A 24972-nucleotide genomic window follows, 5' to 3' on the forward strand; every position below is an offset into this window, starting at 1 on the left:
GCATTAGTGTGTTTTCAGGGAGAGTGGTGGGGGAGATACTGGGAAGGGACTGACATGAGGGGACATTGGAAGGAACAGTGGCAGTGAACACAACTGGATCCATCTGCACTCCAGCCAATGTACCTGAAAGCCTTGTTCATTGAGTTTAAAATAGAATCACAGGATGGTTTGGGTTGGAAGGGTCATTAAAGACTGTCTAATTCCAATCCCCTCATCCCATGGGCACTGCTGCCACTCACTAGATTGGGTTGCTCAGGGCCCATCCATGAAAATTCCATGAAGAAAAGCATACTTGAAAATGTTATTCAGGTATCTTCAGCTTCAGTCAGCTTGGGTGACTGAATGTATGAGGAGGTCTGGTCTCAGAGCAAGATGGTTTTTTTGCTTTATAAGATTTCTCCTAGTAAGGTGAGAGATGCTTAAGCACAGGAGTTCTGGGAAGCCTCTGGGTAGTATCACATTAACAGAAAATGCATCACTGGCAAACATTCAAACATCCTTGGAGCTGATGTGGATAGGAGGAGAACATGACATGCATTTCATCATTGAGTTTTCATCTGGGTGTTGGTGCAAACCTGCTCCTGCATAGGCTCCTCTCTCCAGGGTCACAGCCTCCTGTGGGTGTCCATCTCCTCTGACAGGGATCCTCCAGGGGCAGCAGTCTCTGCTCCCCTGCAGACCCCCATGTGCTGCAGGGGCACAGCTGCCTCACCATGGTCTGCACCAGCACAGCTCTGATTTGGCTCTGGATGCCTTTTTATTCTTCAGGGTATTCTGCCCTTCCAGCAGAAAGCAAACCATGCTAAATTTATGCTTCCCAGCAGACAGTCTGGTTGAAGTTGTGCAGTGCTGCAGTGCTGTGTTTCAGCATTGTCTCTTGCCTCTTTCAGACATCCTTCAGCCGTGGCTTCACCAAGAACATGAAGCTGGAGGCAGTGAACCCCAGGAACCCTGCAGAGATTTGTGTGGCTTCCATCACCTCGGTGAAAGGACGGTTGATGTGGCTGCACCTGGAAGGTACATGCTCTAAAAGCTGCTTGTGTTTGTCTGCTTCACTCACTCACTCACTCACTCACTCACTCACTCAATTTTGTCCTTCATTCTCTGCACAAAATTGCTCTCTCCAGCTTTTCAGTTTTATACACATTGACCAGGGGAATTACATTTACGTGCTCTTTCTCTGGAGGAGCTGCAAGTTCCTTCACCTTTCCATCCACGTGGTCTTTATCACCATCATAACAACCTCCTCCCTGCCACCATCATACACCTTCATCCTAGGAACAGAAGTTTGCCTCACTTGTGCAGCTGAGACTTCTACAGCAATTCCCAACCTGACAGTTTGTACAGGAAGAGAGGTCTCTAATCAAAGCCCTTAAAGTTGCTAAAAATGTTGCCAGATAACCCAAAGTATTATAGTTCCTCCCGTGTGTTTGCTTTTGGTAGAGCTGTGTGCAATGACAGGTTTTGGTTTTTAACTCTAAGATGATTGTTTGCCTTCTAGCCCAAGGTAGCAAAAGCTTATCTGGAGCCTGGTCTGGACACAGGGCAAATTTTTTTTTTTTAATTGCTGGAATCAACAATTGTTTGAAATTTCATTCTCTCTAAGGCTGTTGTTGAATTTACACCCACCTGATCAAGGAATTTGACCCATTTTGGCAACTTCTTTTCTTAAATGACCAGGTGCCTTCACTTGTATATGCCAAAGATGTGGGTAGATGCAGGAAGAGGGCAACACACTCCTATATTGCTTCCTTCCCTCACCTCTTTCTTCCTGCCTTTTACTCTTTTAATTTCTTAAAGGATGTTTTTTTACAACTTACCATAAAAAAACCTTGTGTGCATCTACTTTCTTTTGAGCTCCGATATATAGATGCTTTAAGCTTGGTTTATATCTCAATACCAGGAATTGAATGATCTGTCATAAACAGAAAAGATGCAAAAGACTGCAGAAAATAGAAAGAAATCTTTGCTGCTGTAGGAATACATCACTACAGTATGCACAGTGTTATGCAAAAAGCAGGCATTAAAAAAAAAAGCACAACCAAAAAAAAACCCTGCTTGCAGAGTTGTAAAATAAATGTGGCTTGAAGTGTGGCATTTATTTATTTTTTTTTTTTACTCCATTAATATAGTGTTGTTTCTAACTGATTATTTATATTCTGGAAGCAGCAAGGCTCCCCAGCTTCCACGGGAGCCCCTCTCCAAAGACCTCAGGTCCCACCATTTATCACAGGCGCCTGTGAAGCTTTCATTGTTGCCCTCCCAGTTTCCCAGTTTGACAGCCCAGGCTGCAGCCATAAACCAGGAACACAGGAGTTAAGCAGGGCTGAGTTAGACGTGAGGGAACATTGTGTGATAAATCACACTTTGTACAGTAGCAAAACCCTAAACTCGAGGGCGAGCGTTTAATGAGCAGCAGTGCGGTTCCCCCGTGGTGGAGGAGAAGCTCAGGACTGATGGGATGCTCTTTGCTCTCTGCTACTTTATTACTCATCATCTGCATTGTTAATTTTTACTGGTTCATTTTAGATTTTAGAGCTTGAAGCTTTCTGGTGTGAATTTATACAAGTAATAATGCACGCTTCCTGCACAGCCCAGGAATTTGAGGAAAACCCTTTGGTTAATCACTTCTCCAGGGAGGTTTCCTGTAATTTCCCCTTTTACAGTTTTCTAGAGTTGCTGCTTTGTTCTACCCATCCTGTAAAATTCATGGTAGACATTTTCCTCACCCTGTTTCTAATCTCCTTGTTTGCCCTTTAACCTCCCAATTCCCATGGACATTTCTTGCTCTGAGAAGGGAGCGGCATAAAACGCAACAGATGAAACTAATGAGTCTCAAAAAAGCTGTTTTCCACTCCTGTGAGTGAGGCCAAAGGAAGCAGTAAGATGTTGGCAGTGGAAAGCAGGGTTATCAATTGCCTGAGGGCAGAAGCAGTGCCAGGGAGGACAGAGTAGCTGTGAATAGGTCTTACAAGAGGAACAAGGTGTTGCAGGAGAATGGGCATTGTGCTGCTTTCTTGCTCCTCAGGGTGGCTGCAGCTGTAAACTTCAGAAGCAGAATGTTCATAGAGCCATTTTGGTTGGAAAAGACCCTTCATGTCTCATTTACCCTGCTTCTATGCAGGAAAGTACATTTCATCTGGTTACTTTATAATAATTTAGAATTGTAGAATAATTAAGATTAGAAAGGACCTCTAAAATAATTGAGTCTGTTTTGTCAGAATAACACCATTGCAATAATGAAGTAATTGGTTTTCCCAGATCTGGTGACATTTCAGTGGGGTCTGTGTTGATTTCTTGCCCTGTTTGGGGCTTGATCCATGGCTTGCTCACTGTGTGCATGTCTTGCCACTGACTCACTGTTGTCACGTGGGCTCCTTGCCTGGATTTGTGGTGTCAGGTGAAAATGGAGCTCCCCACTGGAGCTTTCATCAGGTTCAAACTGAGCAGTGACCACATGGTATTATCTCCTGGAGGGAAATGGTTTTTCAGGGAATTTCAGCTGCTGAAATCTTGTCTTCAGCAAGTTGTGTCCCTCCCCTATGCCTTCATCTCATTCTCTTCCCCATATTCCAGTATATATTTTCAAAGGATAGTGCATGAACACAATGCAGGGCTCAGAGAAACACCATGAAGACATCCATGGATCTACACAGACGTCATGATTGCATTTTTTTCATTATTTCCTCCAGCAGTGTGATCACCAGCACCTATTTCCCTGCCTCCTTGGGGTTTTTCATGCAGCCAAACACTCTCAGAGCAGCAGGTTTACTACTGATCCAAATGCTGCACCTCAGCCTCAGCGCTGTTCCCATCACAAAGTTCAATTACTGTTTCAATTACACCACAAGCCCTTGATGAACATACATTAGTGAGAAGCTCCCTGTAGTCATCTGGCTGTGCACAGTCAAACACTTGCTGCCTTAAGCAGGAGGCAAAGCTGTTTTAACAGATGCCAAGGCAAGGGTGATGCTGGGGAAGCTGCTGATCCTTTGGTCCCTTTTATTAGGAGATCACCCCATGCTGGTGCTGGAGCTGTCTGTCCTGGGGTGGAATTGGCAGAGGGAGGAGGTGAAGTTGCTGGCCCAGCTGTGCCAGCACAGTTGAACTTGAATTGGAGTAGTTAAATAGTGCCTTGACTCAGGACACAAGAGTTGTTTTTGAAAGAACTCAAAGCCAGCAGGAATATCTTCATTGGATTTTGGAAATCAGATAAATTAGTGGGGAAAAGCAGGAAAAATTTCCTTCACTGAAGAAGTGGTCAAGCATTGGAACGGGTTTCCCAGGGTAGTGGTGGAATAACTGTCTCTGGAAATGTTTAAAAGTTATGTAGATGTGGGCCTGGCAGTGATGCGTTAGTGGTTAGGCTTGATTTTGGAAGTCTTTCCCAGCCTAAATAATTCTTTGGTTCTATGAGTGGGACCCACATAAATGAAGACAGGAGATTATCTTCTAAAGCAGTTGTAATAACCAAACTGGAAGATAATTGCTTTAACTAGAGACTGCAGGTGAAGTTTTGGAGTCAGCATCGTGCCAGAGACCTTGGTGCATGTCTCCCACTTGGGATTTTCATACTGCTTCTCTCCTTTTGGGTGATCAGCTCTTGTTTCATGTGAGGAACCCTAGGAGAATTCGTGGCACTTCTGGACAGAAGAGTGGCCACCTCTCACCCCTAAAAAAATGGGACTCAAGGGCAGAGTTGCACAAAAAAGCTTCAGGGAAGCACTGGAACATAAAAGCCTCTCTCTCACATTAGCTACGAGCCTGGGAAAGCCTGGATAACACTCTCTTACTATTAAGAGCAAGCATTCAACAAGTCCTTCTCAGTTATGGAACTTCACAAAATATCTAGGGGTCAGCCAGGCTGTCTTGTCGAGGGAAGTTATATATGTTTAACCTCCCTGGCTTTTGACTGCTTCACTGCACACCCTCAAAGTGATCTTAATGGGGTTTTCCTCTGAACCACATTGCACTGTAAATGAAGCAGCCCCATCCTTGCTGTCTGTGCAAAGCTGAAGGTGAAATGGTGCCTGATTTTGGTGCAGGGAAGCAGATTCATTTTCACACGTTCCATCATTCGCTTCCCTGGGCTCGTGATGGATGCTTGGGTGGCTCTGAGCTTGGTGTTCCCATGCCTAAATCCCATGATAAATTTGTGTTTATAGGTTCACAGATGCCCTCTCCGGAGTACATTGTTGATGTGGAGTCTATGGACATTTTCCCTGTTGGCTGGTGTGAAGCAAATGCTTATAACCTCACCCCACCACACAAAGCTGTTTGTAAGTACATAGAGACTTGAGCATTGCAGATGATATCAGGGATTTTTCCTAAGGTCTATAATCCCATTTTTGACACTATCAGCCTACCCAGCAGACCAATAACCAGGCTGCAAGTGTACTGCAATAAATCATAATAAATCTAATTAGTGACCAAAATGAAGCAATTTGTATTTTGCTCTGTGATCAGCCCCTCCCAAAATGGTGTTGTGTGTGCTAGGGAAGGCTGTTCCATGGTTTGGGATTGCACAGTGGGTTGTGGGTTTGCAGAGGGGTTGTTGCTCAGTGGGGTTGTCTGAGGGAAACCAGGTTTTGTTGTGCTGAGCCAGCTTCACTCAGGCAGCTGAGTGGATTAGGGACAAAGACCTCAAATTGGAAAAAAAAAAAAACAAACATAAAATGTCAGGTGGAATGGACATACAGAGGCCATCCAGGTGCCCCTTTCAAAAACAGGATCTGCTCCATCTAAATGGAGAAATAATTGCTGCCATTCTGTGATGGAATTTCTGCCCTTCCCCAGGGTATCTGTCCCTTACTTCACTGCCCTTGCCAGCTCAGAGATTTTCCGAGTGTTCAGTTTAAATCCCCCCACAGCACAATTAAGCCCACAGTGTTTTGTCCTCCCTCCAGTGCATATTAAGACAAATTCTTTCTATTTGCATTTGAAGACAGTTCATCAGAACCCAGTGGCTTGGTGTTGTTCTCCTGTTCCAGCATATCCAATCTCAAGCCACCAGGTGAAAAATTGGCCTCACTGTTTATATTAATTAAAATCCAAAAGGCAAATTTTAAAATGTATCAACCCTTTCGAAGAATTAAATGTGCTTAAGTTAAAAATTAGGCAGCCAGAGCCTAATTTAGGAGAATAGTGCTATGGCAACATTATACAGCCTTATCACAAGTTATTGCTGGGGATAAATTACACGGGAGGTAATCATGCTTGTAAAATGTAATCTTATCCATATGTGTTCCTGTATGGAAAAATATTTGTGTTTTTATTTTAATTTTTTTTCTTTTATGCTGATCCCATAAAACACAATATTAGCATTCCAGAGGAAAGATTAAGTGTATTATTACATCCTTAAAGTAGGTTTTAATGATGTAGTGACTTACTTAAAAAATACCAAGAAAAGATGGTGATAGTAATTAAGTACCATTTCATTGTGTTCAAAGTCGTTTTATAGTCAGTGCATTTACACAGCTTTTTATGCATTCTGGGTGTACTTAACAGGACAGAAGGGTACAAAACTATTTTTTTTCTTTCTTGCTTCATTTTTGCAGTGCGAAGGAAGAGGAGAATTGCAGTTGTGCAGCCAGAAAAACAGTAAGTTGTTTTGGGGTTTTTTTTGTTATTTAAAGTGGTGTTTTCACAGGAATGCATCGGGTCTTCCAGGGGGGATAATACACAGCAGCTATGTGGCTCGGTAACTACTGCTCAGATACTGCAGCACAGCCAACAAGAGGATTCTTTTAAGCCTGAAATATTTGTTAGCATATTAGAAAGTCTCTGTAACAGCAGTTTTTTTGCTGGCTGGGGCTGTACAGCCCCTGTCTGATGGCCAGCAAGGGATACTTAGGGAAGATGGACATATATATACCAGGAGGGCATTTCCCTGTCTAGCTCTTGCAGTTTGTAGAGACTTGAATTTAAGGGGTTTAAGGGAGGATATTTGAAGCCTGGAGGTCTAAAGCTGACACATCAGAGTGTATTTTTAGAGAAGGGGTGGATCTGGCTCCTTCATCTGCAGTGCCCTGGTCTGTGATCAGCCATGTGGAAGTGGAATTGTGTTGGAGGCATCTCCATTCCTCAAACCAGGCTGTTGCTGGTGTAGCTTTTGGTCCAGCCTGGGGACTGGTGCTGGCCTTTGTCCTGTCTGATGCTATTAAATACACCAAAAACTCTATTAAATACACCCAATTTCTCTTTTAACAGGTTACCATCCACAGTGCCTGTTGAGAAAATACCTCATGACCTCTGCCCGGTTCCTCAGCTAGACACAACAGGTAAGGATCCTTATTTCAAAGACCCATGTCCTGTATGGAAGGGGAGGACCCCAAAAAGGCAGTGAGTTGTCATAGGGGTGGGGAGGTGGAACGCCATCCTTAGAGGGTGTAAGGTGGAGTGAACAGCAGATGAGGGTCTGGTTCTCCACGTGTCTTGCTGGGGCTATCAGAGTTCCCCTGGAGCTTGCCCATTTCAGATGATGATATTAAGACAAGGCTGATGAATCTCTCTGGTGGAGATGGGTGCAGGTTGTTAATTGACAGTAAAGAAATTGGGTACAGCAGGACCTGATGGATCCCCTGTGTTATGTTAGGACTGTGTGGTGTTGGCTGCTGCTTCTGCTAAAGGCAAATTCCTCTCCCCTTTAGCAGTGGCAGGAGGCTCTGAGTGCAATATCCATCCAATTAATGGTGTAAACCCAGCAGCAGGGACAGGATTTAACTCATTTATTTCAGCAGGCTGTGGGACACATGCTGGCATTGCAGTCAACACCCCATTACAGTCAAATGGGGAGAATCAGGGTCTTTTAGGGTATGATAACCAGAAAAAGTGGATAGCCAGTTGGAAGGCATGTGAATCACATCTAGAAGTTCCCATTTCTCTCCATGGTCTGCAAAGGAGCCCAGGGTAATTAACCCAGACAAAAAAACTGCTCTGTAGACCTGTGCTGGGTCAGGGAATGGCACTGCAGGACTTGTGGGTTTGGAAGGAGCTGAAGAGGAGTTCCTAAGGCTCTTCACTGAGAGAATGTTCTCCGTGAGCTGAGTCCCTGTCTTTGAGGCTCAGCTCACACATCCCCTCCTGGCAGGTTGCAGTGAGTCGCTCGTGTCCCCCTGCAGTGGGAGTTCTGGGAGAGCCCTGGCTCATGTCATGGATTAACTCCTTTCCCAGTCCTCCTTTCAGCAGGGTGTGCAGCCAAGTCAGTCACTGTTAAAAACACTTCCTTTTCCCATGCTGGACAGATTTGAATAGCAGAGGCTTCCCTACCCTCTATCCCAGGGTGGAATTTTGTGCCTCCTTTATTCTCCTCCCCTTCCTCCCACATCTAGGAGGAAGAAATGTGGAAAATAGAAAAAAACTTCCACAGACACAGGAGGGTTTAATTTGCAGCCTTGGAAATACTTGTATTAATGTAAAAAAAAAAGTACACAGACATTAAACAGAAAAACCATAAACTTATGTTTCTATAATTATAAGTAAGAATATGTTTTAAGTGAGAAACTGTATTGATAAGATACTGAAGGGTTTATAATATAAGGGTGTAATTGTATAGAATAAGCTAATACTTTAGAAGTTATGATAAAAGCATATGTGTGTACATGTGATAGTAACCCATTAGATAAAAGTATACACATTACAAGAGAAGTAAGTAAAGGTGATAAGTTAGAAAAACAAAATAAACTTTGTGGCAACTATCCATTAGATTAGAAAGTTATATATTATCTTGTAATGAAAAACTTGTGACCATTCTGAGCTATAGCTGACTACTTACTCTCTTAAGTCTCACAGCCTCTAAAACTAATCTTTATTTAAACAACAAATAATTTTTAACCCAACTGTAGTTCCATCCCTTCCATTAAAACAATGATAATAATAAAGAAAGGCCCTCGATTTATGGTGTAAAAGTGCTGCAGGCACCTCACTGCTGCTTTCTCCTTGCAGGCACCATCAATGGGAGATACTGCTGCCCCCAGCTCTACATCAACCACCGCTGCTTCTCAGGTCCATACTTAAACAAAGGCAGGATCGCAGAGCTACCTCAGTCTGTGGGGCCTGGCAAGTGTGTGCTGGTCCTCAAGGAGGTATGGCCCAAATCTTTTGGGGGGATTTCACAGGAAAGTATGAGTCGTGGCTTGCCAGACCCAGAATTTGCAAACAATGCACCTAAAGTTGTCCTGGAGTGGTTTCCATGAGGCAAACTGCCAGCCGGAAGAAGGGGCAGGTTTTGTATTGTGGGTTTTGATGGGAGAGGTGATGTTTTTGGAACATGGGGAGTTCTCTTGGTTGGAGGTGACTTCAGTGTGGGTTGCCATCAACACAGGAGCAAACAGCAGTGTCATGGAGACATGGGCATCTCGTTTTGGAGACATAAACAACTTCCCAAGGAGCAGGACAATGGCAGTGGCCCAGCATTGGTCTGTGATACTTTGCAGAAAAAATTCAAGCTTATTATGGCCATAAACTGAAGCTCATTCTGGCCACAGGAACCAGTTCCAAATTATGGAAAGGGTGAAGAGAAAACATTTCAGGGTGTTGCTGTACCTGATTCCTGGTAGCTGTTGCTGAGATGAGAGAGGTGCCAGCAGCACAGAGAGCCATGGCCAGGATGGAGGTAAAAAATTGCAGCACAATTGAAGTTCCTAATGTTCCTCAGCCCTTTCCACCCAAGGTCTTGTCCTTACCTCCACCCCTGGTGCAGTGAAGCATCATCCTGTGTGTGTACCCTTGAATCCCAAAGTCTTAGGTGAGTTGCAAGTAACTCTTGTGTAGTTTAGTACCAAACTTATTTTTACAGCCTCGCTGTTCATTATTCCCAGTGCCAGCACAAGTTTTCTGCTGGGACCACTGGTTTATTGTGGTTTCTTTCACTGGAAGAGGCAAGTGCGGTGGCAGTGCCTGTTGTTTGACATCAGCTGCAAAGTTTTTCTCATTTCTGAGGTATTTTCTTGGAAAACAAGTTGAAACCTGGAGCCAAATACAATGGAGACATCAGCTCCTGTCATCCAGCCATTGCACCTGGGCTGAAAAGTGGTGACTGTAAGGTAGCTGTTCTGTATAATAAAAGCTGACTTGAAGTTAAATTAAAATAAATACTTTGTCAGCTTTAGTTTTAGTTTTGGGGTCAGTATATCTAAGAAGCACAAACAGTTCTTCATATATGCCAAGAACTCCTCAGCATCGTTGTAAAATAAAACAAGGTGTCTTCTTAAGACCCCAGATGATCTATAACCCCCCATATATTAGAGAAATGTGCTGTAAAGATTAATTAGCTTCATTGCTTACTGCTCTTCCTATTTTTAAGACACTTTGCTCTTTCTCTATTTAAAAAGGGACTATGACAAAAGATGCCTTTTAGATCCTTGATCATTTAACAAAAGAATCCCAGATAACTCTTTTGCTCTCCTCTCTCTGTCCCACAGACACATCAGTATTCCAAGTTAAAAAAAAAAAAAAAAAAAAAGTTTACTGCCCTGCTTTGAAGCCACCCTGGGATTTAGCATCTCTTGTTAGGTAGGAGTGTGGGATTATATCTCAGAGGAGGGAAATTGAGTTTTTCCTCATAAGAATGCTGATCATTGAGGTCTTAAACAGGAGAAAAGAGTTGTTATCATATTTTTAGCTGTACCTTGACAGCTAAAAGTTAGGAAGGAAGTTAGGAGTTTTCCTAAGAAAACTTCAACCATCTCAAAACTTGAGACTGTTTCAAGGGGGATGGAGATGGGAAATGTGTGAACACCAAAGAGCTGTGATGGGAAGAAAAGTGCTGAACTGCCCAGTGGCACCAGGCACACCAGATATACTCAAAAGAGAGCCCCTGTGCACATGAGAATACATGACATGGAGAACTTTATGAATATCAGGTGCTTGTGAGGTGGGGCAGAGGCTTGTGATGGTCTTCACTGGTGTGACTCCAGCTCACTCAGCTCTGAAAATCCAAAAGTCAGCAGCACCAAAAGAAAACCTCACTGACGGATAGCAGCAAAGGCTGAGCTTGCCTAATCCCCCCCTTTGCCTAATCCAAGGCACAGGTGGCTGCACCCAAACCATTCCTGATGCAGAGGGATGAAATTAAACCACCAAAATTTCCAACTGGTCATGCTCCAGCCAAAGGAAATTTGACCGGTCTGAGATGGTTGATGTAATTTTCCATCTCCAGAGAAAGTTGGAAACTGGTCTAGGTTTCTTTACTGGTTTTGTTTAAATCACAGTTATTTTTTTTCCCAAAATTCTGTTTGTTTGCATTTAATAGAGTGCAATATGAAGTGATACTGTTGCTAGAAGGTACCACCTTTACTGTGATGAGGGACCTTTGCTGTAGGGTAAAATGCCAAACCCAGTGACTCACTTGAGATACAAGAAGAGTAAAAGCCAGAGGTTTTAATTTTATTTTTTTCCTTTCCTGAAAAGGAAATAATTGTTCTTACAAAACACTCATTTTTTGAACTGAGTTTAGAAGTTTACAGAGTCCTGCTGGTGACAAGCCAGCTTTGAGAAAAGTCCTGGCACTGTGGGTGCCTGTGCAGGGCTGGAGTTGATTAGGTGTCTGGGAGAATGCCCAGACAGGGCCACACTGGTATTGCAGGGTTGGGTTTTCTTTTCTTGCTCATTTCCCAGCTATTCTGACAGCTCATACAAGCACCATTACACTGGTGAGGGGGCAGGACAGCACTGTTGGTGGAAATTGGTCAGCAAGATGCTTTCTGCCCCAAATGTCCCACCAGCCAGCAGGGTGGGTGTAGAAGTGTGCTTAAGGAGAGCTTTCCCAGCAAACTCCTGCAGAGGGGTTCAATAACTCCCTGGATTTGCTGATCAAGGCACCTGATGAGCTGTGAATGTGTATGGCAGCTCCCCAGACACTTGATGTTTTTGAAAACCTACTTCTGGCTTCCTGACATCAGCTGTCAGAGGCCAGTGCCCCTCAGTTTGTGTGGGGAGAGACCAGCAAGAGAAGATGTGGGTGAGCAGTTGGAAGGTCTCACTCAGAAACTGTCTTTTCATAGCAATTTAAAATGGTTTGGGTTCTATGGGACCATAAAGATCCCCTGCCATGGGCAGGGACACCTTCCACTATCCCAGGTTGCTCCAAGCCTTGTCCAGCCTGGCCTTGGACACTTCCAGGGATGCAGGGGCAGCCACAGCTTCTCTGGGCACCCTGTGCCAGGGCCTCACCACCCTCACAGGGAAGAAATTCTTCCTCATATCTGGTCTAAATCTACCCTCTGATAGTGTTGGTGTCTCTAAGTGGACTTTTTTGAAGAGTGGTTTGAGTTATGTTTCCAAGGGCCCAACAATAAATTAAATTTTGCTTCTAGTAAATAACCTATCCAAGCAACTCCAGCCAGTGCCATTTTACAGAGTACTCTGCAGCATTAAGTGAGGCTCTTGCCTGAAAATGATTAATCCTGTAGGTTTTTTAAAATGCTAGCAAATCCTCAGGTTGCTGGATTTAGAGGGGGGAAAAAAGACCAACCCAGAAAAAAACAACCAAACAAACATAAACACATTGGTCACTGCAGTATGACCTAGTTATTATTTCATTTCTGATGAACTCTGTTCATGGTTGCTGGATAAACTTTACATTCATCATACTGAAATCATTTGCAGGCCCCCAAGGAATTAAGAGCAGGCGTTAGGTAACGAGCTAAATTAGATGAAAACCAATCCAGATTCACTGTGGGATCATTCATGTGCATACAATGCAGAGTGTTCAAACACACGGTCTGGTGCTGTTAAGAGATTTGTTTTCCTTGTGTTTATCTCCCTACGCCAAGTGTAGGCTATTAAAGCTTGGATTTCCTGAGCCAATAGCAGGAATCATTTTTATTCTCAGTGACTTTGGATTAAAAGGATTGGCACATGTGTTCTCTTGTACGGAGTGGACGCACACTGGGTTCCAGGCACACCTCCTGCAAACTCTTTTTGTGGAGACTTCATTACTATTCTGTTGATACAGTCAAGGCACACAGCTCTCAGGCTCTTAAGCACATTGCTGACCTCAAATGTGTGAATTTCCCCTTCAGTGTTCACAGTGTGGTGATGCACGTGACCTGTACCTGGTTGTGCCTTCAGAACTATTTCTCTTTTCATTTTTTTATTAAAGTGGCCATGATGGATGGGTGCAATGGAATCTGCTTTGGGTGAGAGGGTCTGTCACGAAGACAAAATCACTGGTTATCAGATTTTTGGGGTTAAACAGCAGCATTTAATGCAGTTTCCTTTTCAGACTCAGGTATTCTCTATAATATGGCAACTGTGATCCATTCTGGGACACTTCCTCCTTGCATCCAGCACTTAATCTGTGCAACCAGGACAGAAACAAGCACCTGCAAGCTGCTCCTGCCTGTGCAGCACCTGGCACCATATTCAGTGTGGTCAAGGACTATTTTTAGACCCTGATTGTTGTTGGTTTTATCTCCCCATAGGTTCTCAGCATGGTGATCAATGCAGCTTACAAGCCAGGGAGTGTTTTACGAGAACTGCAGCTTGTGGAAGACCCTCAGTGGAATTTCCAGGAGGAAACACTTAAAGCAAAGTAAGTCTTCAATGTGTGTTCTTCTATTTGGGAGGTTTCAGAAAGGGAACTGACTAGTGGGGGGAAAAAAAGATAAGAAAAGGGTTTTTTTCTATTGTGAGGGTTTGACTTTTCTAATTATCGTTTTGCTTCATTGAATTATTTGACTCATTCCATAGCAACTTCAGAAATGAAATATTCACCTGAACGGTTCATTTTTATTGTCTTTCTCCAAGCAGCCATCCAGTTCTTGATGAAGTCAAGACCTGAGTTTTATGATAAGCTGTTCTTATAAGCTTGGCTATTACTGAATGAACTCAATTCCTGACTTTCTAAATGGAGGAGTATGGCTGCTTTTAAATTAGTGCCTGTCAGGCTAATGCAGAAAAAAATGGTGAGAATGAATGGTACCAAAAAAAGTTCAAACAAATTAACAGGGACATATTTTTTAGCAGGAGTGTGATTAGGGCAACGTAGTAACAGATCAGAAATTCAGGTCAAGATTTGATGCCTTTCTAGAATATGTTCTTCAATTCTCTTCTAAACAGCACCAAAGAACACTGAATTCCTCCTTCCAGCATTAAAATCTACCTGGTTTTGTCTTCTTTATGTAATGGCCACTATACCTAGGATGTATTTCAACAATTGTTGCCTCTCTGAAAGAGGGGAGTCTCACCTAAGCTCTCTCCAGAGTCCTGAAGAATAATTCTTCCCACTTGAAGATGGATCTCAATAAATATTTCTTTGAAGAAAGCTTTCTTTGTTGACTAATGGTCACCTTGACTTTTTAAGTACTGCAGTTAAATGCACTGAATCTCACCCTTTGTACTGAACTCTGTAACTCCTTTTCAAAGAAAAGCAATTTTCTCTTGGTTGTTTGATATGAATAGCTGCCAAACACAGCACTGTTGATGGCTACTGTATTTGATCTTTGCCCATGCAGATATTGCAGAGAGTTCATGGTTGAGGGAGGGAGTTGAAAAACTTTCACTCTGTGTATACTTAATCTGCTTTCCTGAAAGAGGATTGCAAACTGAAATGAAAATCTACTAGAAACATCCTATTTTTAATTTGCTGCTTTCACCCATATAGAATGTCAGGCTTTTGTGTTTGCTGTGGATGGAAGTCTAAAAGTCAACCTTGTGCATGCAGATTTTCATTTAAAACAGGTCTTTGTCCATGACCTGGTTTTCATTGATTCCAGGATCCCACATCTTGTGCTACAAATATCAGATAATTCACTCCTACAGGTACTTAGCAGTTGTGAAATCAAGTTGTAAGGCCCTCTATTACTTAACACCCTCTCCTGCAAAGAACTGAGCTTACAGGCAATTTTCCTATTAGCAGTACTGTGAGTAGGATTTTGTTGGGGTTTCCCCTTTGAGTGTGGGGGTCTGCCTTGTGCAAAAGCAGAAATATCTATTTCTTAAAGCTGCTGCAATCCATATTTCTAATGGGAGACAGCCTGGAAAATGTTTAACTGACCATCCATGATAGTATTTTATGTTGCCCCCCCAGTCACCATCCATGTTTGAGTTCCTGTGTGCTGGCTGCCCCAGCAGGGATCCACCTCATCCAGGGTGTCAGGCAGCATCTTTCAACTTTGTTAAGCCACAGAATGGATCATCTCAGGCTCAGAGCCCTGACAGCAAGTTTTGAAATGCCTTCTGAGAGCAGCACTTCTCTCTCCTCCAGTGTGGCATTGCCCTCTGGCTCCTGAGGAGACCAAGCTCATGGGGCTGGACAGCGCCTGGTTCCTGCAGCTCCCTGGCTTCTGTGACTGAGCAGTGCTTGGTGGTGGTGCCAGCTTCTCTGTGGGTAATTTGAGGACTTTTAAGAGTGCATGGCAGAGGGTTGACATGCCCCAAGTCTGTCTGGCTACCCTAGGACTTCTTTTTTTCCTTTTTAGTTTGCTTGAGTTGCTCCACTCAGAAGTTTTAATTGCATTTGGTTGTTCAGGAGCAAAAAAGAAAACACAGTCATGAAACCAGATACTGTGGAACATACAAACAGCACGTGACACCTTCCACCAGGTGTGACAGTGCTCCAGAATCTTAAACAGGGCTGTGTGATGAGCAACAGAGACCTGCAATGAGCAATTTCCAGCTCCATGGGCTCTGGATGGTGCCTGTTGCCAAGGGTGACAGCTCCAGAGCCAGCTGTGATGGGACACATCGTGTCACCTTCTTTGTGATGTGGACTGGCACCTCCTTGGATCTTGGCAGTGCTGTTTGTTTGCAGTGCCTGCAGTAGGGATTGGTGAAGAGAAAGCTGCTTTTCCCACTGTCCCAGATGTAAGGTTTGGCACTGCCAGGAATGCATTATCTCAGTCCTGGGGTGGCCTGCGTTTAGTTCACTCTGCTGTCATGAGTGGCCACTGTGGAATCAATTACGCTCACCTTGCAAAGAAGATAAAACAATTTAGATTGTCCAGAGAGATGTGTTTGCAGTGTGTGATGGCAGCTGTTTCCCATCAGCTCTGCTGGCTCTGTGTGAGAAGAGTCAAACCTGATTTATTGGTGATGATGAGTTAGAAATGTCAGGCTTGATCCTCCTGGGTTCCCACAAGGGCCAGTTGAAGCTGTCGGCATTCAACCCGTATAGTTTTGATGCTTTTAAGTGCAGTGCCTACATCTTGATTTGCCTTCCCAGTTTTACATAAAACGCTTAAGGGACTTCATGCTTTTCAAGGGTTTTCATTTCTGATAATGGGGCTGTTTGGATTTACCCATTTTTGCAGGACTTTGGACATAAACAAAAGCAGTGGGTGCAGAAGGTTGTCTCCTGGGTCTTGTATGAAGCCCAGTTGATCAAAATAATAAAGATGAGTATTCCTGGACGCCTTCATTAAATGAAATCCTGAGAGCTGCTCAAATCCAGTAGCTAAACTCCAGGAATATTTACCCCTATGCCAGACATCATTGCTTATTTATGAGGCTGCATTTCAAAGAAAGCCTTTTCACTGCAGCTGCTTTATAGAAGACTGCCTTTAACTTGTGATAAGTGAGGGTGAGGTGTTTGAAATCTTCTTTGCCTCAGCCTTTGCTAGTGAGGGTTTGCTCTCAGGCTTCCCAGGGCCCTGATCCTGTTTGAGGGAGTGAAGTGTTACCCAGAGTAGGTGGAAAGGAATCTAAAAACAGTGGATGTGCATGAGTGCATGAGAGCAGTTGGGATGCAGCCAGCTCTGCCTGGAGAACCGGCCAATGTCCTTGCAAGGCCACTCGCTGGCATGTTTGGAAGTTGATGAGGATGAGGGAAGAATCCTAATTTTTGGAAAAAGGCAATTATCACACCCCTCCTTAGGAAGGGCAAGAAGGAGGAGCCAAGTAACTACAGGCTGTCAGCTTAACTTTCCTGGAAAGGTTATTAGCCAGATCTGCTTGGAAGGCATTTCTGAGAACATGCAGGACCAGTAGGGGACTGGCAAGAAGCAAAGGGTGAGTTGTGCCTGATGTGATGAGGTAACTGGTTTGGGGTTTAGGAAGAAACAGTGGGAATTAATTTGTGTTCATTTTGAGCAAGGCTTTCCAAACCAGGATCAGTGGAATGACTTAAACCTTTTATTTCTGTAATCGGGAGAATTAATGAGACAAGGCCTTACAACCAGAGCATTCCAGTGCCTTTTCTGAATCCTGTGTTCAAGAGTACAAAATGCCACTGATTATATAGCTTTGAAGGAAGTTAACTACTTATGTTTGGCAGACATAAAGGTAGACAGACAAAAGGAGTTTTCAGTCCCCCAAAAGGATATTGAGACTTTTATCTACTGAGTTGTTCAAATTAGTCTCAAGAATTGTTGGAACGTCTTAGAATGGGACTTTTGAAAATGAAGTTCTCAATGTTCTTGCTGTTAGAAGTTTTTCAGCACAAGACTTTCTGTGTCATCACACAGCAGTCCCTAACTGGAGCTTCTGGAAGGCACTATGTTCTCATGAACCTCTAATCTATTTTAAGGAGCTTCAACAGAAGAATTTTATTGCAAAGTGCTGTTCATTTAATATTTTTGCTCATGGATCAGCAAGTTATTTTCATGGAAATAGTTCTAGCCTTAAGGTTTTCTCTGAGTTTGAGATCTGAGGGCAAAGAAGGGGGAAGAGGAGAGAAAAATTCTTTTGGTTTTAGCTGAAAAATCTGGGTTGTTTTTTTTTTTTTAAGAACAGTGAATTCTAAGAAAACAAAAAATATTATCCTTGACATAGCAATTTTCCAAGTCTCCAGTTCTGCCATGATGTGCATGCAGATACTTGCTGCTTGCAAGTGATTGAGAAGATAGGAGCCCTGGTATAAAAACATAAATAGGAGCATCAGTAGTTGGTAAATTTTTGAGAGATGCTAATTGAAATGGTTTTCTGACAAAGGAGCTCCTTCCACGTGGCTGTCCTAGAAGCAGCTCAGATTACATTTGGTGGTGCCTGTGTTAAAAATCTTTAGTGTGTGAGGAATATGGAAAATATTAGTAGAGCTTGGTTTATTGTTGAAAGAGGTGCTGCCAAGACCAAAATGATGTAAAAAATATTGCTGTGGCCAGTACTAACACCTTGGGTTATTGAGACTGATTGCTGCAGTCATGGAGATCTCCATTTTGCCATCCTCTCTGTTAATTAAAGTGTGTGTTGCATTCAAAGCAGACGATGAAATCAGTCAGTTGTTCATTTTCCTAGATTCATCTTTTCCTTTCAGCAGGCGCTGTAGTACAATGGGTCCTTCCTGGGCAGCCAAACACAATAGGAAGCACGCAGTTAGAAAAAGTCAGCCATCCTTGAATAATACCCATCAGGCAGCTTTCTTAGCTTGTAAGAAAGAAGATCAAGAGGCAATTTGATTAGAGTGCTTTTTCAGGGAAACAAAACCAGATGCAGTCTTTTCATCCTAGTGGTCAAAGTCAGAACGAGGACAAATAAATGTGAGTTAAATTTGGATGCATCCAGACATAAAATGAGGTGTAGGTAGAGGTGCTCCCTGTGCCATGATTCTTCCAGTGTGGAGACCCTCGAGGCTGGTGCTTGTCTGGAACTGCTGGTTTAGTCCAAGCAGAGTTATTTGGGTCCAGGTGAAAGCAGCACAGTGAAATTCTGCAGCCTGTCTCTGAGAGCAGACTCACTGACCAAACCATCCAGGCTGTCGTTAAACTTAATGGCTCCTGGAGAAGTAATAAGTGCAGGAGTCTTTTCAAACATGTTGAAAAGAAATACAAAACTTTTATAAGTAGATGCATTTAAATGCCTGTGGCATTTAGTGGTTTTGGTATTAGGTATTGCCAAACCCTGCTCAGCCAGCCTGCCTTTGCAGCTGTTTCACAGGGAAGCTGGGACCATAACAGTGCTCTGTACCTGAAAGGAACACTTTTCCCTTTTACTTCATCTGTCCAGGTCTTTAAGGGTGTGTGAAAAATTGGCTCATTAAGTCATTCATGCATTCAGGTGAATGAATCCAGGATTGTCTTGGCACCAAAAGGGGTATCAGAGCCTGGCACCTTGCAGGAATGCTCATTCAGGTTTTGTGCTGAGGTGATAATTTGGATTGCAACCTGAGGATGGTTGGACTGAGCTGTTCTCAGACCCAAGTTCCATTTGGGTTTCCCCTTTACAACACTTCATGTGCCACAGTTTCAAACCTTTTCCCACACCCCTTTGTTTCAGAAAGAGCTGTCTGAATGTTTTAACTCTCTGGTCACATCTTTATTTCACCACCTCCTCTTCCTTTCCCATATCTATCAGCAGCTGCTAGGAAACTGCAGATCTTAATACACTGAGAATTGCTTTGTTTCATTTTTCCTGGTGACTGTATCTTTGTCTTTCCTTTCCTCCCATCCAGTAATCTTTCTTCCACTGTTGTTCCCTCTTTTTCTTTCGTTATGTGTTACTTTTCCCTCCTCTGAACACATTTGTAATGCCAGCACCGGGCTCTGGCGCAGTTGTTTCTCATGTTGCATTCCTCAGGATGCGTAAGAGATGTTTTAAAAGCCTTATCTCACTGTTTACAACAGCTTACTGCTGCTGTTTAATAAATTACGGGGATAATTGGTTTTCCAGGGTTCACATCTACGGTGTAGTACAGCAGGGATGTAACTGTATCTTTCTCAGCCATTTATCACTCGGAAACACTTCATATGAAACACCAAAATAAATGTTTTAGTGGCGTAGCAAATTTAAGACAAACCTTTCATTGCAGGTTTCTGCTCCAAGCATTCCCTGTAGGAATCAGGTTTTAGGGCCTGTTGCTGCAGCCCCTGTTAAGTAACTCCAGAGACTCCTGATGAGTTCCTCAGGTTTTGTAGTGCCCATGTCTCAGAGTGGTGAAGTCATCTGGTCCTGGGGTGGCAGAGATAGTTGTTTCATCCAGATACTTCTTCACAATGACTGTGTCCTGATAGCCACAGCTGGCACCATGAGTCTTGGGGATTGTTGGCAGCTGGAACATGATATGGGAGCAGGAAAGACGGCACTGGAGAAAACCAGAAGTGCACTGGGGCTTAGAGAGTTCAGTCCAGACACAGGGTGGTGACCAGAAAGCTCTGCAAGGTGTATAAGCATCTGATCATGGGTCAATATATGAAGAGAGACAGCATCCCTCTCCCAAAACCTTTGCATCAGTTCACAATAAGGGCTTGCTGTCCTGTGTAGTATCCTCAGCCCACTGAGATTCTTTTCCTTCCCTTGCCGTATCTACCGATATATCCAGTGTGCACATAGGTTCCTTCCCAAATCATGTCCACACCTTCAATTTATTTCACCCTTTCCTTCCTTGAGCCCATCTGAAATGGAGCCAGTAAAAACATTAGACTTGTTCCGCCTGCATTCTCAGAGACACTCTCCCAGAAGTCCCTGGGGAGGATCTCTCCCTGGCAGAGGAGCGTCTGGTCTGCAGCACTGCAGGATTTTCCCGGATGGGTGACGTGGGGTGCTGTACTCCTCCCTAGGTACAGGGGGAAGACGTACAGGGCGACCGTGAAGATCGTGCGGACGTCAGACCAGGTGGCAGATTTCTGCAGGAGGGTCTGTGCCAAGCTCGAGTGCTGCCCCAACCTCTTCAGCCCTGTGCTGGTGGCTGAAGTCTGCCCCGAGAACTGCTCCATCCACACCAAAACCAAGTACAGTGAGTATTGGAAAAATGCCTCTTGGTGCTGGCTGGGAAGCAGAGAAGTGGGAGATGGTGTGTGGTGAAGAAGAGGAGTTGTGTGATATGTTAATCCTGATGAGGATTCATCTCATCTAGGAGCAGTTATTTAATCCTGAGACCACCACAGGTTCCCTTAGAATCTGGTACCGGAAAACTGTCCCCCTCACTCCATCCTAATGCATCTTGTTTGAACGTCATCACTTTTTGGAAGTCTTGAATTTTCTTCATATCTAAAGTTAACACAAGGAGCATGTAAAAGGAACCTGCAGTGGGAAGCTGAGATTTTAACTTGCTACATCTGAGACAGCTTTGTTAGGTGGGATGAATCCTCTTGGTAAAGAGTTTCTGGCATACAGGCCAGAACCACAGTGCTGAGGTGCTGGAAGGTTTGAACACTGACTCTCTACTCACAGTGTTTAATATTTAAACATGACCATGCCTGTTCAGGAAGGCTGTTGTTAGTGTTCAGTGCTTTTTGTTGTCAATATTACTGGTATTATTGGCTTTTAAACAGGTCAGGAATGTGGAAGTGGGTGTTGTCCTTCTTCCACAAAGGTTGCAAAAAGCAGTGTAATTGATCTAAAGCAAGTCTCTTGAGTTTGGTGCCAGTATAAGGAGGAATGCACTCAGGGGGATACTGAGACCCTTGGGGATAGGTTTCTGTAGAAATCTACTGCTGAGCTGGAGTCCTGGCTCCCACTGGTAGCAAATGGAGAGCTGGGGAAGCTCCAGCTGAGGTGGTCCCATTTCAAAGTTGATGGTTTATATGACTGGATGAATTTTTTCTCAGAACTCCATTGAATGATTTGCTGAAAGGCTCAGTTCAGTTATGAACTTTGCCATGGGTACCAAGGGCTGTTTTAGTTGTCCTGGGATACCCTTGCTGGTCAAGGACGGTGTCTTTCATCCCCAGAGTGTGTCAAAAGGCATTTAATTCAAACATTTAATGTAAGGTCAGAGAATTCTCACGTCCTCAATTTCAACCTGGACCACAAAATAGTTAAAAGTAATAATAACCCATTCCTTTGTACATCACCTTGCAGAGGAGAGGCTAGCTGGCCCTCTCCTCTCTCTGCTGAAAACTTGAGCAACTTTACCTCACACAGAACTGCACTGGAACTTGTTGACCTCTTTCCCTCCAAATCACTGCTCAGCTCTGCCTAAACACATTGTTAAATTCTGAAGTCTTCATTCATCATCAATAAATCTGGATACATAAGAGCTGTAACACTCTGTGCTAGTCCAACATGACCTATTTATGCTGTACTTTTTTTTTTTCTAAATCAATGTATTTTAAAGTTTAAATTGCACTTAGAGTATAGTCCTGAGCCTGTAGCAAGGAGCAAGCCAAGGTTCCCTTCTTTGGGTGGTTAAAGTTTTTAATGGGCATTGTGCTTCATTTCTCCAGCTTATTATTATGGGAAGAGGAAAAAAATCATTAAGCCACCAATTGGGGAAAATAACAACATGAAAAGTGGCCATGTCAAGCCAGCCAGACGCAGAAAGAGGCGGAAATCCATCTTTGTGCAGAAGAAAAGGAGATCATCAGCTGTGGATTCGAATGCTGCAGGCTCTGCAGAGGTTTGTGTCACACTGGATAAATCAGCAAAAAACCCTTGGTGCCTTCTTCTTGCCCCTCATTCTGCATTTTCATTTGAGTGCCTTCTCAGCACACCTGAACACTTCCAGTTTCTATTTTGGATCCTTCCTTGCTGCTCTGTTCTTCTAAGATCAGACTGGTTTTATTGGGGCACTTTGGGGATTTTTACTTTGTCGATTTCAGAGGTAGCAAGCAGGTTTTTTTTCCCACCTTCCCAATGCTCACTGGCTGACATGCTGCCTAATATCTCTTTATTTTATTTCCTGCCTTGAAATCAGGCAGATAAACCTGTTGGATGCTTTGCACAGCATTTAGCAGAGTGAAGGAGCTCTGTGATCCATGTCTAAGATCTCCAGGTATTGTAATAAATAATAATAGCTCATAGCCATTGTGGTTTCAAGGAATTTTATTTTTTTCATTAAGTATTCCTAATATTTTTGGCTCACAGCATCAAGCCTTAGCATGCAAGCAAATGGTTTGTGTCCCAAATACATGGAATTTGAGGGCTCAGTCTTTCCAGTCTGCTGTGTGATACAACAGGGTCTGAGCCTCAGCAAAGATTCATGTCCAAATTAAACCTGGAATAGACTTAGTTCTGTGTGGGCTGTTTTCTGGGGCCTTTTCCCATGGTGGCAATAAGAGAGCTCATGTGTGGTTTCACTTCCTCAGCTGAGTGCCAGTGATTTCTGCTTTGTGCAATGTGAAATAAAATTAGTTTACTTAAATTCCCTCTACTTCAGCTAGAGTAGGTTATTTTATTCAGCTTTCAGTTGATTGCCTGCATCTTCATGGCTTGGTCCTCATTTAGGTGTAGTTCTGCTTCATTTCCTTAGATTATACCTGCTTCAAAGAAACTTAAACTTCTGTTAAACCTAAATCAACCATTAGCCAAGTTTTTCAACCTTTCAGCCAATACAACTATCTTTGTCTAAATTGCTCTTTCACTCAAGACCTGACCATATGGCTTTGGGTGCCTGCTCACACTTGGATCAGAGATAAGCTATTAAAGCCATTTGGGCAAGTTTATACATATATAAAGTTCAAAATGCACAGTTTCCATCAGTTGGTGAGTGCCTTTAAGCCCTGTGTGACAGAAATAACAAGGATCTGGTGGAGCTTTGGGCTTCACCTCCAGCAGTTCAGTGTTGGGCTGAAAGCAGGGAAGTTGGGTGAAATCCTCTGTCCTTTTACAATAATGCCACTAAAAGAGTGAAATCTTTGACATCTAGACATTTTCAAAAGGCACCGAAATTTCCCTTTTTTCAGGAGCAATAACACCCAAACCAGTTTGAAGCAATGTGAAAGTTTAAAGTCAAGCCTGTTTCCGATTTTATTTCATCTCAGTCCACTTGAATTTCATTTTTTCCTATTAGTATTTTCCATTTCTCCTCCTGCGCATCCGCAGCGCCACAAGTTTTGAGATACCAGCCCAAGAGAAGAGGAACATTTCGTGCCAGATGAGTTATTGCTGCTGACCTTTAGTTGGGAGGAGAAAAAGAATTTCCTGCCACGTACTTTTTTTTTTTTTTTCCTTCTGCATTTCGTAACAAACCTAAATCGAGGGCTAATTCACTTAGCGCTGTAATGAAAACGAGGTAATTCAGTTAAAATAAATGCTACCCCGGACCAGCACAGCCACGGGAATGCAGTCTGACCCCGTGCCTTTGGATTTGCTGCTGTGTCCACCTCCTGGATGCTGTTTGTGCGTGCAGGAGAGCGAGGAGGACGAGCCGGACGCGATGGAGGATGAGACGGGCAGCGAGGAGACGAGCTCGGAGCTGCGCGATGACCAGACGGACACGTCCTCGGCCGAGGTGCCCTCTGCCCGGCCCCGGAGAGCCGTCACCCTGCGGAGCAGCACCGAGCTGGACAGGCCTCCTCCCACGGAGAGAGCCCGCCGGAGCCGCAGGCCCCAGCCCCACTCCTGCAGCGAGGCAGAGAAGGGCACACCAGCCAAGGAGGTGAGTGTGTCCCATTTCATAGCACGGTTCCTCCTCAATCAACCTTCAGTGCCAAACTTTGCTGGTTTGAGGAGGGCATCCCTGCCCTTACTCTCCACAGGAGGTGGTTTGCTTTATGAAAACCTTTCTTTGTTATTTTTTTTTCCTCACAGGAAATTAAGCAAGAAGAGGAAGAGAAGCTCGTCCTGGACAGTAACCCACTGGAGTGGACTGTGACTGATGTCGTGAGGTTTATTAAACTCACCGACTGTGCACCCCTTGCCAAAATATTTCAGGAGCAGGTAGAAGTCCTTTTGTCACTTGTCCCTTTGTGTCTGTGGTGCCTGTTCATGTTACAGGACATCCCACCTTGCTGGCTGGGCTTGGGGCTTTGGTACAGAGACTATGACCAGACTTCAGGTCCATCAGGCCAAGTTATAACACCAGTTTTGGCAAGGCATGAAAACCCTTAGAAACTTGAGTCAGAGCCTTGCCAGATCCTCAGAGAATCCAGAAACTCAACAGCCTTGTGAAAAACCTTTGTGGAAAGCAGGAGGTTTAGTCCTTTCATGCCAAGGTCCATGGTGCCATACTGATGTCCCATAGGTAGGAATGTCAGTGTATAAACAGATTGTGGTTATCTGGTACATACCAGGCTTTCTCCAGGCCACACGGGTTCCATCCTGTTCTAAAATACTGGCCTGGGAAGCAGAAAAGTGCTGCTTGAAGCCCAAACTGGCTGTCTAAATTTTGCCATTAACACCTAGATGTCCAAAGTGTGTAGACACCTGATTCCTAAC

At 43.8% G+C, this 24972-nt stretch overlaps 1 protein-coding gene across 1 annotated transcript in view; it reads left to right on the top strand.

The window, feature by feature from the left end:
• SFMBT2 (Scm like with four mbt domains 2) overlaps window positions 1-24972 on the top strand; it is a 92345-nt gene that overhangs the window by 59718 nt on the left and 7655 nt on the right. Inside the window, exons 10-19 of the mRNA XM_053978525.1 lie at window positions 891-1017; window positions 5166-5279; window positions 6558-6600; window positions 7210-7280; window positions 8944-9083; window positions 13425-13534; window positions 20433-20608; window positions 22041-22213; window positions 23945-24193; window positions 24346-24474. Of these exons, the coding sequence (XP_053834500.1) occupies window positions 891-1017; window positions 5166-5279; window positions 6558-6600; window positions 7210-7280; window positions 8944-9083; window positions 13425-13534; window positions 20433-20608; window positions 22041-22213; window positions 23945-24193; window positions 24346-24474 (1332 nt within the window). The remainder of the gene's footprint in view (window positions 1-890; window positions 1018-5165; window positions 5280-6557; window positions 6601-7209; window positions 7281-8943; window positions 9084-13424; window positions 13535-20432; window positions 20609-22040; window positions 22214-23944; window positions 24194-24345; window positions 24475-24972) is intronic.

Source organism: Vidua macroura, chromosome 5 (genome assembly GCF_024509145.1).
Source record: "Vidua macroura isolate BioBank_ID:100142 chromosome 5, ASM2450914v1, whole genome shotgun sequence".
NCBI lineage: Eukaryota > Metazoa > Chordata > Aves > Passeriformes > Viduidae > Vidua > Vidua macroura.